The sequence below is a fragment of the Leuresthes tenuis genome, unplaced genomic scaffold (genome assembly GCF_036924035.1).
Source record: "Leuresthes tenuis unplaced genomic scaffold, fLeuTen1.0.hap1 SCAF_17, whole genome shotgun sequence".
Taxonomy (NCBI): domain Eukaryota; kingdom Metazoa; phylum Chordata; class Actinopteri; order Atheriniformes; family Atherinopsidae; genus Leuresthes; species Leuresthes tenuis.
The window spans coordinates 898,529-913,349 of NW_027325371.1; the positions used below are offsets into that span (position 1 = coordinate 898,529).

At 46.9% G+C, this 14,821-nt stretch overlaps 1 protein-coding gene across 1 annotated transcript in view; it reads left to right on the forward strand.

The window, feature by feature from the left end:
• Positions 1–12,662: 12,662 nt before the first annotated feature.
• Positions 12,663–14,821, forward strand: part of LOC140273400 (uncharacterized) — a 28,469-nt gene continuing 26,310 nt past the window's right edge. The window contains exon 1 of the mRNA XM_072368945.1: positions 12,663–13,280. Within this exon, the coding sequence (XP_072225046.1) occupies positions 12,914–13,280 (367 nt within the window). The 5' untranslated portion in view covers positions 12,663–12,913. The remainder of the gene's footprint in view (positions 13,281–14,821) is intronic.

Consider the following 14,821-nt stretch of genomic DNA (forward strand, 5'->3'; position numbering starts at 1 on the left):
AGAAACTGATGAGAAACTGTTCAGAAACTGATCAGAAACTGATCAGAAACTGATCAGAAACTGATGAGAAACTGATGAGAAACTGATGAGAAACTGATGAGAAACTGTTCAGAAACTGATCAGAAACTGATCAGAAACTGATCAGAAACTGATGAAAAACTGATGAGAAACTGATCAGAAACTGATGAGAAACTGATCAGAAACTGATCAGAAACTGATGAGAAACTGTTCAGAAACTGATCAGAAACTGATGAAAAACTGATCAGAAACTGATCAGAAACTGATGAAAAACTGATGAGAAACTGTTCAGAAACTGATCAGAAACTGATCAGAAACTGATCAGAAACTGATCAGAAACTGATGAGAAACTGATGAGAAACTGTTCAGAAACTGATCAGAAACTGATCATCATCCCGTACTGAAGGTCCATCGTGGAGGAAGAACCTGATGTTCAAACCTGTTTAAGTGAAATGTTTTCTTCTTCTCGTCTTTGGGAAGTTTTCATTTTATTGACCAAGCAGCAGATCAAAGGGATAAATAACCATCAGACACAAGGAGCCTTTTCCCTCCTGACTGATCTTCATCCTCCAGGTTGGTTTCCTGCTTCTTCTGCTTCTTCTGCTGAACAGCAACCCCTGACAGCGTAGCCCACAGCGCCACCTACTGGTGACACAGCCGAGTTTATTCATGGAAACCATCGATGGAAACGTGCCTGATTCCTGTTTTCTGTCTGCAGCTTTTCAACAGATCCCTTCAGATTGTTTAAAAGACAACAGAAGAAGAAACAGAACTAAAGAGGATGTTTGTGGGGAAACACAGAAGAACGGACGTCTGCTTTAAAGCTTCAGCTCATTCATTATTCATGAGTTCCTTCTCAAAACTAAACGGCTCTGTTTGATGTTACGATAGAGAAGTCTTCATTTCCTCTGAGGATATTTCTGTCGGGGAAATCCAGATGTGTTTCATTTGTTGTGCAATGCTGCTGCAGGTGGAGACACGCTCGGCCTGCAGACGCCGTGGAGGGAAAAGTTAACCCTGCAGGTCGTCCTCATGCATCCACGTCAGCACCAGACTTCAGTCGAACTCGAATGGAAACACTTCCCCAACAAAACCAGTTGAACCGGCAGCAGAGCAACAAACGGTACCAGCACCTTTAGGGCCCTACCAGCACCTTCGGGGCCCTACCAGCACCTTTGGGGCCCTACCAGCACCTTTGGGGCCCTACCAGCACCTTTAGGGCCCTACCAGCACCTTTGGGGCCCTGCCAGCACCTTTGGGGCCCTACCAGCACCTTTAGGGCCCTACCAGCACCTTTGGGGCCCTACCAGCACCTTTGGGGCCCTACCAGCACCTTTAGGGCCCTACCAGCACCTTTGGGGCCCTACCAGCACCTTTGGGGCCCTACCAGCACCTTTGGGGCCCTACCAGCACCTTTAGGGCCCTGCCAGCACCTTTGGGGCCCTACCAGCACCTTTGGGGCCCTGCCAGCACCTTTGGGGCCCTACCAGCACCTTTAGGGCCCTACCAGCACCTTTGGGGCCCTACCAGCACCTTTGGGGCCCTACCAGCACCTTTAGGGCCCTACCAGCACCTTTGGGGCCCTACCAGCACCTTTGGGGCCCTACCAGCACCTTTGGGGCCCTGCAGCCCGGCTGAGACGGCAGGTTCCAGCAGGCTTAAACATGGGAAAAATACTGAGTGGGGCCCAAAGTTTGTGAAGGCAGTGACTCTGACCACCTGATTTACATGTGATGACATCACTGATGACATCACAGTGGATTCTGAACACTTTTTTCTTTATTTGTTTCCTTTTTTTTCCTTTTCTGAGTTCATGAACACAACTATGAACAAAGCTGCCAACCAAGAGTTATGGGATGTTCGTTATATATTATATGTGTTATATGTGGATGTTCAAATTGAAAAAGATGAACACTGAAGGGTTCATTTAAAAGAAAAGAAAAACGCAGCTGACCTGGGAAACCAAGAAATTCACAGAATTATTAAAGAAACAACCTGAAAAGGCAGCAAAAACCTGAGCGAAGAAGAACTGGAAGCAAAGGAGTAGCGGTGAGGATCTGGAAAAGACTGAAATGACAAGGAGAATAAATACTGTGGGGGGGTGAACACAGCTGAGGAAGAGGAGCTGATAACAGGAGAGAAGGTGGATCAGAACCGAGCACCAAGACGAGCTGAAAAACTCAAGAATCCTGAAAACACACCAAAACCTGAAGAACAAACTGAGCTGAACAAAAGGTGTGGAAAAGAACATGATGACAGAGAGAAATGCCGGCTGCCTTTATCTGGTGAAGCCGCTTCCACCTAAACCCCTAAACCTAACCCTAAACCCCCTAGACCCCTTACTATTTATGCCCCACCTGGATGGTCTCCTAAGGCCCTGATTCTGACCCTTTCTGGGAGTCTCATTAGTCATAATTTAAACCCTGGCCTGTACATGGGCCCTAAATTTAACCTCACAGACCCCCGACTGAATATAACCCACCCTGATGACTTTTAGATGCCTAACCCTAATTGGAGGAACCCCAGACAGCCTTTCGAAACCCTATCGGGCCACAGAAACCCTCTTTATAGGGCCCATAGCACAAGGGCTAATTTTCAGAACCACTTAGTGATTAAAAAAATATATAAAAACAATTTTTAATTAAAATAAAATGATTTCTAATTTTCTTCCTTGAGAGGATTGTTCAGTCCCCATCAGAGGCTGTCCTTCGGCGACAGAATTCCTTTTCTATTTCCCCCAACCCCTTCCACCTAAACCCCTAAACCCCTTCCACCTAAACCCCTAAACCCATTCCACCTAAACCCCTAAACCCATTCCACCTAAACCCCTAAACCCATTCCACCTAAACCCCTAAACCCATTCCACCTAAACCCCTAAACCCATTCCACCTAAACCTCTAAACCCATTCCACCTAAACCCCTAAACCCATTCCACCTAAACCCCTAAACCCCTTCCACCTAAACCCCTAAACCCATTCCACCTAAACCCCTAAACCCATTCCACCTAAACCCCTAAACCCATTCCACCTAAACCCCTAAACCCATTCCACCTAAACCCCTAAACCCATTCCACCTAAACCCCTAAACCCATTCCACCTAAACCCCTAAACCCATTCCACCTAAACCTCTAAACCCATTCCACCTAAACCCCTAAACCCATTCCACCTAAACCCCTAAACCCCTTCCACCTAAACCCCTAAACCCATTCCACCTAAACCCCTAAACCCATTCCACCTAAACCCCTAAACCCATTCCACCTAAACCCCTAAACCCCTTCCACCTAAACCCCTAAACCCAATCCACCTAAACCCCTAAACCCCTTCCACCTAAACCCCTAAACCCATTCCACCTAAACCCCTTCCACCTAAACCCCTAAACCCATTCCACCTAAACCCCTAAACCCATTCCACCTAAACCCCTTCCACCTAAACCTCTAAACCCATTCCACCTAAACCCCTTCCACCTAAACCCCTTCCACCTAAACCCCTTCCACCTTAACCCATTCCACCTAAACCCCTAAACCCCTAAACCCAATCCACCTAAACCCCTTCCACCTAAACCCCTAAACCCATTCCACCTAAACCCCTAAACCCCTTCCACCTAAACCCCTAAACCCATTCCACCTAAACCCCTAAACCCATTCCACCTAAACCCCTTCCACCTAAACCCCTAAACCCATTCCACCTAAACCCCTAAACCCCTTCCACCTAAACCCCTAAACCCATTCCACCTAAACCCCTAAACCCATTCCACCTAAACCCCTAAACCCCTTCCACCTAAACCCCTAAACCCATTCCACCTAAACCCCTAAACCCATTCCACCTAAACCCCTTCCACCTAAACCCCTAAACCCATTCCACCTAAACCCCTAAACCCATTCCACCTAAACCCCTAAACCCATTCCACCTAAACCCCTAAACCCCTTCCACCTAAACCCCTTCCACCTAAACCCCTAAACCCATTCCACCTAAACCCCTAAACCCATTCCACCTAAACCCCTAAACCCATTCCACCTAAACCCCTAAACCCCTTCCACCTAAACCCCTAAACCCAATCCACCTAAACCCCTAAACCCCTTCCACCTAAACCCCTAAACCCATTCCACCTAAACCCCTAAACCCCTTCCACCTAAACCCCTAAACCCATTCCACCTAAACCCCTAAACCCCTTCCACCTAAACCCCTTCCACCTAAACCCCTAAACCCATTCCACCTAAACCCCTAAACCCATTCCACCTAAACCCCTAAACCCATTCCACCTAAACCCCTAAACCCATTCCACCTAAACCCCTAAACCCATTCCACCTAAACCTCTAAACCCATTCCACCTAAACCCCTAAACCCATTCCACCTAAACCCCTTCCACCTAAACCCCTAAACCCATTCCACCTAAACCCCTAAACCCCTTCCACCTAAACCCCTAAACCCATTCCACCTAAACCCCTAAACCCCTTCCACCTAAACCCCTAAACCCATTCCACCTAAACCCCTAAACCCATTCCACCTAAACCCCTAAACCCATTCCACCTAAACCCCTAAACCCATTCCACCTAAACCCCTAAACCCATTCCACCTAAACCCCTAAACCCATTCCACCTAAACCCCTAAACCCATTCCACCTAAACCTCTAAACCCATTCCACCTAAACCCCTAAACCCATTCCACCTAAACCCCTAAACCCCTTCCACCTAAACCCCTAAACCCCTTCCACCTAAACCCCTAAACCCATTCCACCTAAACCCCTAAACCCCTTCCACCTAAACCCCTAAACCCATTCCACCTAAACCCCTAAACCCATTCCACCTAAACCCCTAAACCCATTCCACCTAAACCCCTAAACCCATTCCACCTAAACCCCTAAACCCATTCCACCTAAACCCCTAAACCCATTCCACCTAAACCCCTAAACCCATTCCACCTAAACCTCTAAACCCATTCCACCTAAACCCCTAAACCCATTCCACCTAAACCCCTAAACCCCTTCCACCTAAACCCCTAAACCCATTCCACCTAAACCCCTAAACCCATTCCACCTAAACCCCTAAACCCATTCCACCTAAACCCCTAAACCCCTTCCACCTAAACCCCTAAACCCAATCCACCTAAACCCCTAAACCCCTTCCACCTAAACCCCTAAACCCATTCCACCTAAACCCCTAAACCCATTCCACCTAAACCCCTAAACCCATTCCACCTAAACCCCTAAACCCATTCCACCTAAACCTCTAAACCCATTCCACCTAAACCCCTAAACCCATTCCACCTAAACCCCTAAACCCATTCCACCTAAACCCCTAAACCCATTCCACCTAAACCCCTTCCACCTAAACCCCTAAACCCCTTCCACCTAAATCCCTAAACCCATTCCACCTAAACTCCTTACCCTACCCTAACCCCCCTAGACTCCTAAACCTAACCCTAACCTTCACCAGCTGAACTGCAGGAGGGGGGGACTGTTGATGACATTTAATACAGAATGACCAACGGGTCACGAGCAGCTGGAGTTCGACCAAGAAAAAAACATAACGTGAACAGAATGCTGCGGGATCACATGTCCTGACATCCTCGGTCTTTCCGACACTCTTCCCACCTTCCAGCAACTCCGGCTGACCAGGGTTCAGTCTCACCAAGCAGGTAAAGAGTGGCCTTCCAGCCCGGCCGAGCACCGCCTTTAAGATGTGGGGGGTTAGGGTTAGGGTTATGCAGGAGGAGCTGAGAATATCCAGAGAGCACCGAGGCCTGGTGGCATGTCGGTTAAACCGGGCCTTTCATATCCTGCTTTTATTTTACCGGGTCTGTCTCCTTCCTGCCTGGAAACAAAGATGTTGCTGTGAAAGTAACAACTTAAAGAAACTGGATTGAATGCGTTCATTTGCATCTTTCATCCCCCAAAAATCTGACCAGTGGAACTTCTGATGAAAAAAGTTCATTTAAAGCTTTAAAACTGAGAAGAAACACGTCCTGATGAGGGACTTTCAAGCTGTTTTATTCAGTTTCACCAAATTCAAAGACATTTTCCCGCCATAATTCATTCACTTCTCCTTGTATTTCCTTTCTGATTTTCTAAATCTGTGACAGAAACGTCCCCCGTTTCACCATCAGGAGTCACGTGTTTCCTCCTTTTTCTGCCTCATACAAAGCAGCGTCCGAGTGGGGGGGAGGAGCCGGGGGGGGGGGGGGGGGGGGGTGGTGGACCTCAGAAACCCAGAAACGGCAGAAAAGCAGCTCAGAGCGAGAGTGAAGGAGTTAAATCTGAAGGATGAAGGAACAGACGTCTGAAAGTGACCTTATTATTTAACTCTAAAACAACTGTTTTTACCATTTATTATCTCCTTTAGCTGCGTTAATAAGAGTGGGATGAGGCAGATTTACACTCACTGCTGGATCAGGGGTTCACTTAGTTTCTCACTCACTGCTGCTGAAGCTGCTGGATCAGGGGTTCACTTAGTTTCACACTCACTGCTGCTGAAGCTGCTGGATCAGGGGTTCACTTAGTTTCACACTCACTGCTGCTGAAGCTGCTGGATCGGGGGTTCACTTAGTTTTACACTCACTGCTGCTGAAGCTGCTGGATCAGGGGTTCACTTAGTTTCACACTCACTGCTGCTGCTGCTGAAGCTGCTGGATCAGGGGTTCACTTAGTTTTACACTCACTGCTGCTGAAGCTGCTGGATCAGGGGTTCACTTAGTTTCTCACTCACTGCTGCTGAAGCTGCTGGATCAGGGGTTCACTTAGTTTCTCACTCACTGCTGCTGCTGCTGGATCAGGGGTTCACTTAGTTTTACTCACTGCTGCAGGCTGCTGGATCAGGGGTTCACTTAGTTTCTCACACTGACTCAGTGTGTTTATCGCATGTTTTCGCTGTAACATTTCTGTTTATTCGCTTCCTAAACGGGCTTCCGTAGAGGATTCACTTACTTTGTGTGCATGTTTCAGTGTTTCTGGACTCTGTGGAATAAATTCATTCATGTTTAATCCCTTAAAAGTTTTCCTGCTGATGCAGAGACGGGATGAAGCAGCCGGTAAATCTGATATTTCGGCTTCTCGCGCGGATTAAACAGATGATTATATGGATTAAAACCGGCGGCAGCGGCTTATGAAACCGCTGATTTGTACAGATTTCATGATGTGAAGTCACTGATGCAGCCGGAGAAAGAAGGAAGTGATGAAACCACTTCCTCGCAGCTGCTCCCTGCTGCCTCCAGGCTGGCGGGCCGTCCTCGGAGCCCCGGGCCGCTGCACAGCTTCACTCCGCCGGCCGCAGGAGCCCCAGAAGCGGCGGGGCGCAGCTCGGTTTCCTGCAGCTTCGCACGAAAACAAAGCCGCAGATGAGTGGCGTGCGGCCCCGCCTCCTCCGAGCCCACCTGATTACCGTAAAACCCACAGAGGAGGCGCAGAGGTTTTTAGGGGGAGTGTCGCTCCGCTGCGGCACGCGCTCAATCAGAGGGGCGGAGGAGTGTTAAAGTGGGGGTGGGAGGGGGGGGGGGGGGGGGGCAGTGATGTAACGCTGAATTAAAGGGAGACGCCACCCAAAACCAACGTGCATCTCTGCATTTACATGCATCCTGATCGACACGTCAACCCCGTGAGGTCCGTTTTACTGACGTCACCAAACACACCATAAACCGTGCGTGTGTGTGTGTTTATATTTATTTTATCTGCACTTTATCTGTGGTATAAAACTGTACTTAAACCCGAACCATAAGAGGTTTTGAGGGAGGATCCTTCTGTGATGAGGTGAGCAGTAACTGCTGCACTGTTGTTCCTGCAAACTGGTTCTGATCCGATTTAACCGTCCCTGCAGAACACAAACAAGGGCCTTTTTATTTCTCATTTTATAGCACTTCGATCAGTCAAACTTTGCTTTTATCACACTTTTCCGACAGGTATTTTTTAATGATTTAATCAAGCTTTTTGTATGTAAACCTGCTGTTTTCTGATGGATCTGTGGTCCTCGTTCAGCTGTTTCTGCGCCTCGAGCCTGCAGTCTGCAGAGGTGAAAGATTGATCCATGTTGCACAGGTGATCCTTTCCAGGTGTCTGGTTGGAGGAAAACGCTCACAGAGCTGTGAAACTGAGCATTTTAGAGCTTTAACGGCAGATATTGTGTTATTTTTGGCCTTTCTGTTGAGTGAAACAACAAGTGAAACCAGAAGAGTTTGTTTCTGGAGCTGAAAGTGTTGCTGTTTCGTATGTTAGAGTCACAGAGGAAACAAGGCTGGCTCATTTACAAAGCTGCGCACGTGCACAGCACACGTGCACAGCACACGTGCACAGCACACGTGCACAGAACAAATACTTCTTCCAGCAGATATAAGGACTCTCTTTTTGTCTCTACTCCCCAACTTCACTGGTTTGTTTGCCAATAAGCTGCTGTTTGTGATGAGGTTGGTTTTGATTGATTTACTTGGATTATATTCATGAAACTGGATTAAAAACCTGACTTCAGTTGTCAGGAAAAACTAAACTGTGAAGAAAAACAACGGAGAATTAGTTCCACCTCTGAGAAACTCTGGGATTTTCCATCAGTCACGACTTGTGCTTCGATTCCTGTCATTTCCTGTTTTATTTTGAAAGAATAACCTCCTCCCGTGTCAGCGGCTGATCGTCTTCCCTGACTCCAGTGTTTCCACCTGCTGGCTCCTCATGTGTTCAAACAGTCTGCGTCTCCCTTGTCTTGGGCCAGTGTGTCGCCTCCCATCATGGCCTCAGAATCCTCGAGCCTGCAGTGCAGCGATCCTCCTGCAGAGCGTAGCCTTCGGTGTAATTTATTCCTCAGTTCCAGCTTAAAAACGCTAAGTTTCATGGTCTGTTTTTGGAGTGATTTAGAGGATCTTGTCAGGCCTCCGTTGAAGGAGTGCTGACAGTTTATGGGTAAAGTTTCAGTGCCTCTGTTAAAGAGTGAGCTTCTTTGGTTTAAGTTCGCCTCAACAGGTGAGAGTTCATTAGCTTCCACAGCTTTTCTGTTTCTCCTCCTTTCACAGTTATTGAGGAGAGCGCTTTAGAAGCTTCGCAGCCATTGTTTTGCTCGGTCTGGAGATCCTCCAGCTTGTTTATTATCAATAAACAGCTTTTGCCTTGATGAAACCCTGCATTTGTGTCCTGAAGGAGTCACAGAGGGTGATGGGGGAGCTGAAGGAGTCACAGAGGGTGATGGGGGAGCTGAAGGAGTCACAGAGGGTGATGGGGGAGCTGAAGGAGTCACAGAGGGTGATGGGGGAGCTGAGGCTGAGCTCCAGGCTGTTCTCCCTGCACCACTAGCCTCCCACCTGTAGGCGGCTCCTCACCATCAGAGATCAGTCCGATGAGGGCGGTGCCGTCCGAGAACCTCAGGAGCCTGACGGACTGATGATGCAGCTGTTGGTGTGCAGGGAGCAGAGGGGAAAGAGCACATCCCTGGGGGGAACCAGTGCTGATGAGCTGTGTTTTCCCAGCTTCACATGCTGCTTCCTGTCAGACAGGAAGTCTGTAATCCACCTGCAGGCGGAGTCAGGAACACTCAGCTGGGAGAGCTTCTCCTGAGAGCCGGGATCGTTGTGGTGAAGGCAGAGCTGAAATCCACAAACAGGATCCTGGCGTAGGTACCTGGGGAGTCTGAGATATTCTATCATCTCTGGGAATATCTGAGATATTATATCATCTGTGGGAATATCTGAGATATTATATCATCTCTGGGAATATCTGAAATATTCTATCATCTCTGGGAATATCTGGGAATATCTGAGATATTCTATCATCTGTGGGAATATCTGAGATATTCTATCATCTCTGGGAATATCTGAGATATTCTATCATATGTGGGAATATCTCTGGGAATATTTGAGATATTCTATCATATGTGGGAATATCTCTGGGAATATTTGAGATATTCTATCATATGTGGGAATATCTCTGGGAATATTTGAGATATTCTATCTTCTCTGGGATATTCTATCATCTGTGGGAATATTTGAGATATTATATCTTCTCTGGGAATATCTGAGATATTCTATCATATGTGGGAATATTTGAGATATTCTATCATATGTGGGAATATCTCTGGGAATATTTGAGATATTCTATCATATGTGGGAATATCTCTGGGAATATTTGAGATATTCTATCATATGTGGGAATATCTCTGGGAATATTTGAGATATTCTATCTTCTCTGGGATATTCTATCATCTGTGGGAATATTTGAGATATTATATCTTCTCTGGGAATATCTGAGATATTCTATCATATGTGGGAATATCTCTGGGAATATTTGAGATATTCTATCATCTCTGGGAATATCTCTGGGAATATTTAAGATATTCTATCATCTCTGGGAATATTTAAGATATTCTATCATATGTGGGAATATTTGAGATATTCTATCATATGTGGGAATATTTCTGGGAATATTTGAGATATTCTATCATCTCTGGGAATATCTCTGGGAATATCTGAGATATTCTATCATCTGTGGGAATATCTGAGATATTATATCATCTCTGGGAATATCTGAAATATTCTATCATCTCTGGGAATATCTGGGAATATCTGAGATATTCTATCATCTGTGGGAATATCTGAGATATTCTATCATATGTGGGAATATCTCTGGGAATATTTGAGATATTCTATCTTCTCTGGGATATTCTATCATCTGTGGGAATAATTGAGATATTCTATCATCTCTGGGAATATTTCTGGGAATATTTGAGATATTCTATCATCTCTGGGAATATCTGAGATATTCTATCATCTCTGGGAATATCTCTGGGAATATTTGAGATATTCTATCATATGTGGGAATATTTCTGGGAATATTTGAGATATTATATCATATGTGGGAATATTTCTGGGAATATTTGAGATATTCTATCATCTCTGGGAATATTTAAGATATTCTATCATCTCTGGGAATATCTGAGATATTCTATCATCTCTGGGAATATTTGAGATATCCTATCATATGTGGGAATATCTGAGATATTATATCATCTCTGGGAATATCTGAGATATTATATCATATGTGGGGATATCTGGGAAGACACCAGTCGCTCACAGTTTATTGTTTATTGGCTCAAACTGGAAACAGTTGGTGAGTCACGTCACTTTAACCAGATTCACAAAGCTGTTTCCCTTAATCCTAACTCTGCATTGAGATCATCCTCAAGTGAGAGGATAAAGTTCTGAGAGCATTAGTAGAGGATTTATTATTTTAACTGCTTCCATTCACCGTTTCTTCTCAATTACAATCAAAAACAACGTTGGAAAATCGGCTAATTATGGTTTCAAGTCTTCAACACACCTTCAGTTTCCTCTTTGGAAATAAGTAAAATTTCAAACTTTCACTTCAGATATTTGACTTCCCAAATCCCAACGAACATGTTAATGTGGGCCAAAAATGGACGTCTTATCTGGGCCGTTAAAGAGGGGCCGACATTAAGTTCCACTGAAGCCCTGACGTTTCTTAGGCATAATTACTCATGGGATTTACATGGGTGGGCTTGAGCTGGACAACACAGATGGGGCCCATTTGGGTTTGACAAATGAAGGGGGAAACACTCGTGGCACCAACTTTAGGACATCCACATGAGCATTAACACTGGGCCAAAATGGAACCTATGGACCATCCCATTTTGGGCCCATTTACAAGCCATACGAGCCCAAAAATACAAATGTTGGCTGGAATTCAAATGGAACATTATCGTGCTTCCATTTAGCAGAAACTTTAATTTAAAGCGACTGTAAGTGATGAACACATCGAGGGAAGTGAGGGCGTCACACCAACAACCTTCTGATATGATTACAACCTCCTGCAGCTGCCTCTGAACTGTTTTTACTGGAAAAATGTGTCAGCGAGCAGACCTCTGCTGTTTTACTAGAACTTTAAAACTGGAGCAACAGTCGAACTAATGACTGGATAAGACTGAAGGCGCCGGTTGTTTTTACTGAACCTGCTGAATCCAGTTTTTCTAACCATAATCTGGAAGTTATCTGTTGCTTGTTATAAGTAAAAGTCTGTGTTTTACATTAATAGTTGTGACTTATCTCAACTGGTTTCATTAATCTTGTTCTTTTAAGCTATATTTTTCTTTATTGGTCTTTATTGGTCTCTCTTCTCGTGGTTTTTTTTTACTCAGAGGCCTTCAAACCTGAAGATACTCGTAGTTTAATCAAGCTTCTATATGTTTATGAATATCTATGTCAGGTCCTCCCTTCTGTCTGTGTGGATGTAGTTTTAAGATTTAAATGGTTAAAAATTCATTCTCAGCACCATTTTTCATCAGCAGTTGGCAGAAATACTTGATTTAATGGTAGAAATGTATTAAAGTTTTACATTTAGGGTCCCTGATGTTGGTTGAAGTGAACTGATCACACGGACAGAAGGTCAGATTCAACTAAAAAATGGAGGTCTCTGAGCTAACTCTCCAGATCCAGAGAATTTAACCAAACTAATCTTATTTTCATGTGAATAACTGAGGCTCCGGTGAGGACTGAGCTGTGGTCTCGGTGCGTTTGCTCACTCACGGCCTCTTTCGGAGCTATTTTGTGGTAATAACAGGCAGGAAGTCTGACATTTGGGAGTTTCTGTTGTTATTTTCTGAAAGCCAAAATGGCGTGGCAAACGGCAAGGGCGCGAGCGTGCACGTCTCGGACAAGACAACACATGCGGGCGGGAAAATGCCGCTGCGCCTCTACTCGGGTCTTTCCGGCAGCCTCCGGAGCGGCGGAACACGCGCGGAGCCACGACGTGGAGAGCAGCCGTAGCCGCAGAAGTGGAGCCGAGTAGCCGCTGGAGTAGCCCAGCGACCCGGGGCCCGCGTTTACCCAGGTTACGGTCCGGAGCTCAGGGCAGGGGAAGGGCTGGCGGCTCGGGTACAGAAGAATGAGAGAGCCCTCTAACCGGAGGGGGCGAAAACATGAACGGGGCCGTGTATATTTCGTTTTTCCAGGGCCAGCTGGAGTCCGTGCTGGAGCAAGTCGTTCAGCTCGCCGTCCAGGAAATAAGCAAGACGGTGGGCTCCAGCCTGAACGCCCTGCTGCTGGAGACGGCCGTGAAGGAGCAGGAAAACCACCGGCTCAGGCTCCAGCTGCAGTCGCGGGAGACCCGGGGGCGAGCCTCGGACGACGCAGGCTCCGCGGCGGCTGGTAGGAACAAGGCTGGCGACGAGCGGGGGGACGGCGGCAGGACAAAGCCCGAGCAGCCGCAGCCACGCGGAGGGCAGAGCACCGAGCTCGGCGTGCCCACCGACACGCGCCGCCTGGAGCAGAGAGGACGGGTCGTGGGTAAGCAGCCGTTACACAACACACTGTGGCAGGCAGGAACACACCGAGCAGCGGGCTCTCCTCCCTCCGTCTCTGCCCCGAGCCGCACGCCGCCGAGGCGTTGCGTAACCCGCCGTGGCGTGAAGCTTTGTGAGTAAACAGCAGAGGCCTCCAGGTGGGAAAAACCAGGATCCCCGGGCTCCCCTGTCAGGTAGCGCGGGGCGGAGGAGCCTCAGTGGGCGGCAGCAGCCCGAGCAGCAACGAGTCTGGACAACTCCACAATGAAGCTTTAAATTGAGCAGATTTAACATAAAGAGGAATGTGGACTCAGCCGCTCGGCCTAGTTTTCCATGAAACGTCTTGCCTGAGCGTCATGTCAGTCATGTTTACTCTGACAGAACAGGTTCACGAGCAAAAGAGTTGAAACAGCTCAGAAACAAAGACGCTGCCAGGTTAAAAATAAAAAGCAAGGCCTCCATTCCACCAGCTTGTAGGTCATAAAATTAGATTTACTGCCTTGTTTGACATGTCCCCTTCAGGGATGGGGGGGTGGTGGTGGTGGTGGGGGGCACCGGGACAAAGGGGCAACACACTGCAGGAGACAGGCAGGGAAAATGGCCTCATGGTGGACGGGACGGACCCTCTGAGCTTCCCTGGAGCTGAAAACATGGAGGCGGCGCTGAGCATGAATATGAACGGCCTGCGGCGGGTTCCCTGTGTCGGGTCGGATTTATTCCCTGGAGCTGTGCTCCAATGCAACCTGTGAAGATTTTCAGAAAGGTGTGGCGTTGGTTTTTCTCCAACAGAAACGTATTTCAGGCTCAGGTGCAGCGTTGGAGACGCAGACAAGGTGACATAAAGGTCTTTGGCAGAGCCGGGACAATGAAAAGAGCCGAGGCCGACACGAAATGTCAGAAACGGACGTTAAAACGGGCGGAAATCAGAAAAATTAGTCGCACATTTGTCAAAGTTAAGTTGGCTGAAGGAATTTTTCCGGCTGCTTCTAAAGGTCAACCTGTTTGAAACCTTTCCAGGAAGAAAACAAACGTTCTAATTAGCTGGAAATACAGGTAAGAAAGTCTTGTTTTGAGCTGGAAATACTCTGGAGGTGGTGTTTGGGTGGAGCAGGCAGGAACATGCAGCCGAAATCACTTTGTTGCATCGTTTGTTAAGACTTTCTGTCTGCTTGTGACGACTGTTTGGGTGTCGGAAGAATCCGAATCCACAACTTCCACGAACAGAAAGCTACGTACCGTCTGACGGAGAACAGGGTGAAGCAGCATCACTCTCCGGAGGATTAACTGCTGTGTTCTTACTGCTCCATAAACTCCCCAAGAAATTCGTAAGTAAGGCTGCAAACGTTTGTTTCCGATGCAGCTCCTCCGGGACATTTCTTTTCTTTGTTTCGTCTGCTCGTAAAGATCAAGATGCCTGAAGTGAAGATAACTTCGTCCGTTTTTGTCCGAAGTGACGATAACTTCGTCCTTTTTTGTCCGAAGTGAAGATAACTTCGTCCGTTTTTGTCCGTAGTGAAGATAACTTCGTCCGTTTCTGTCCAAAGT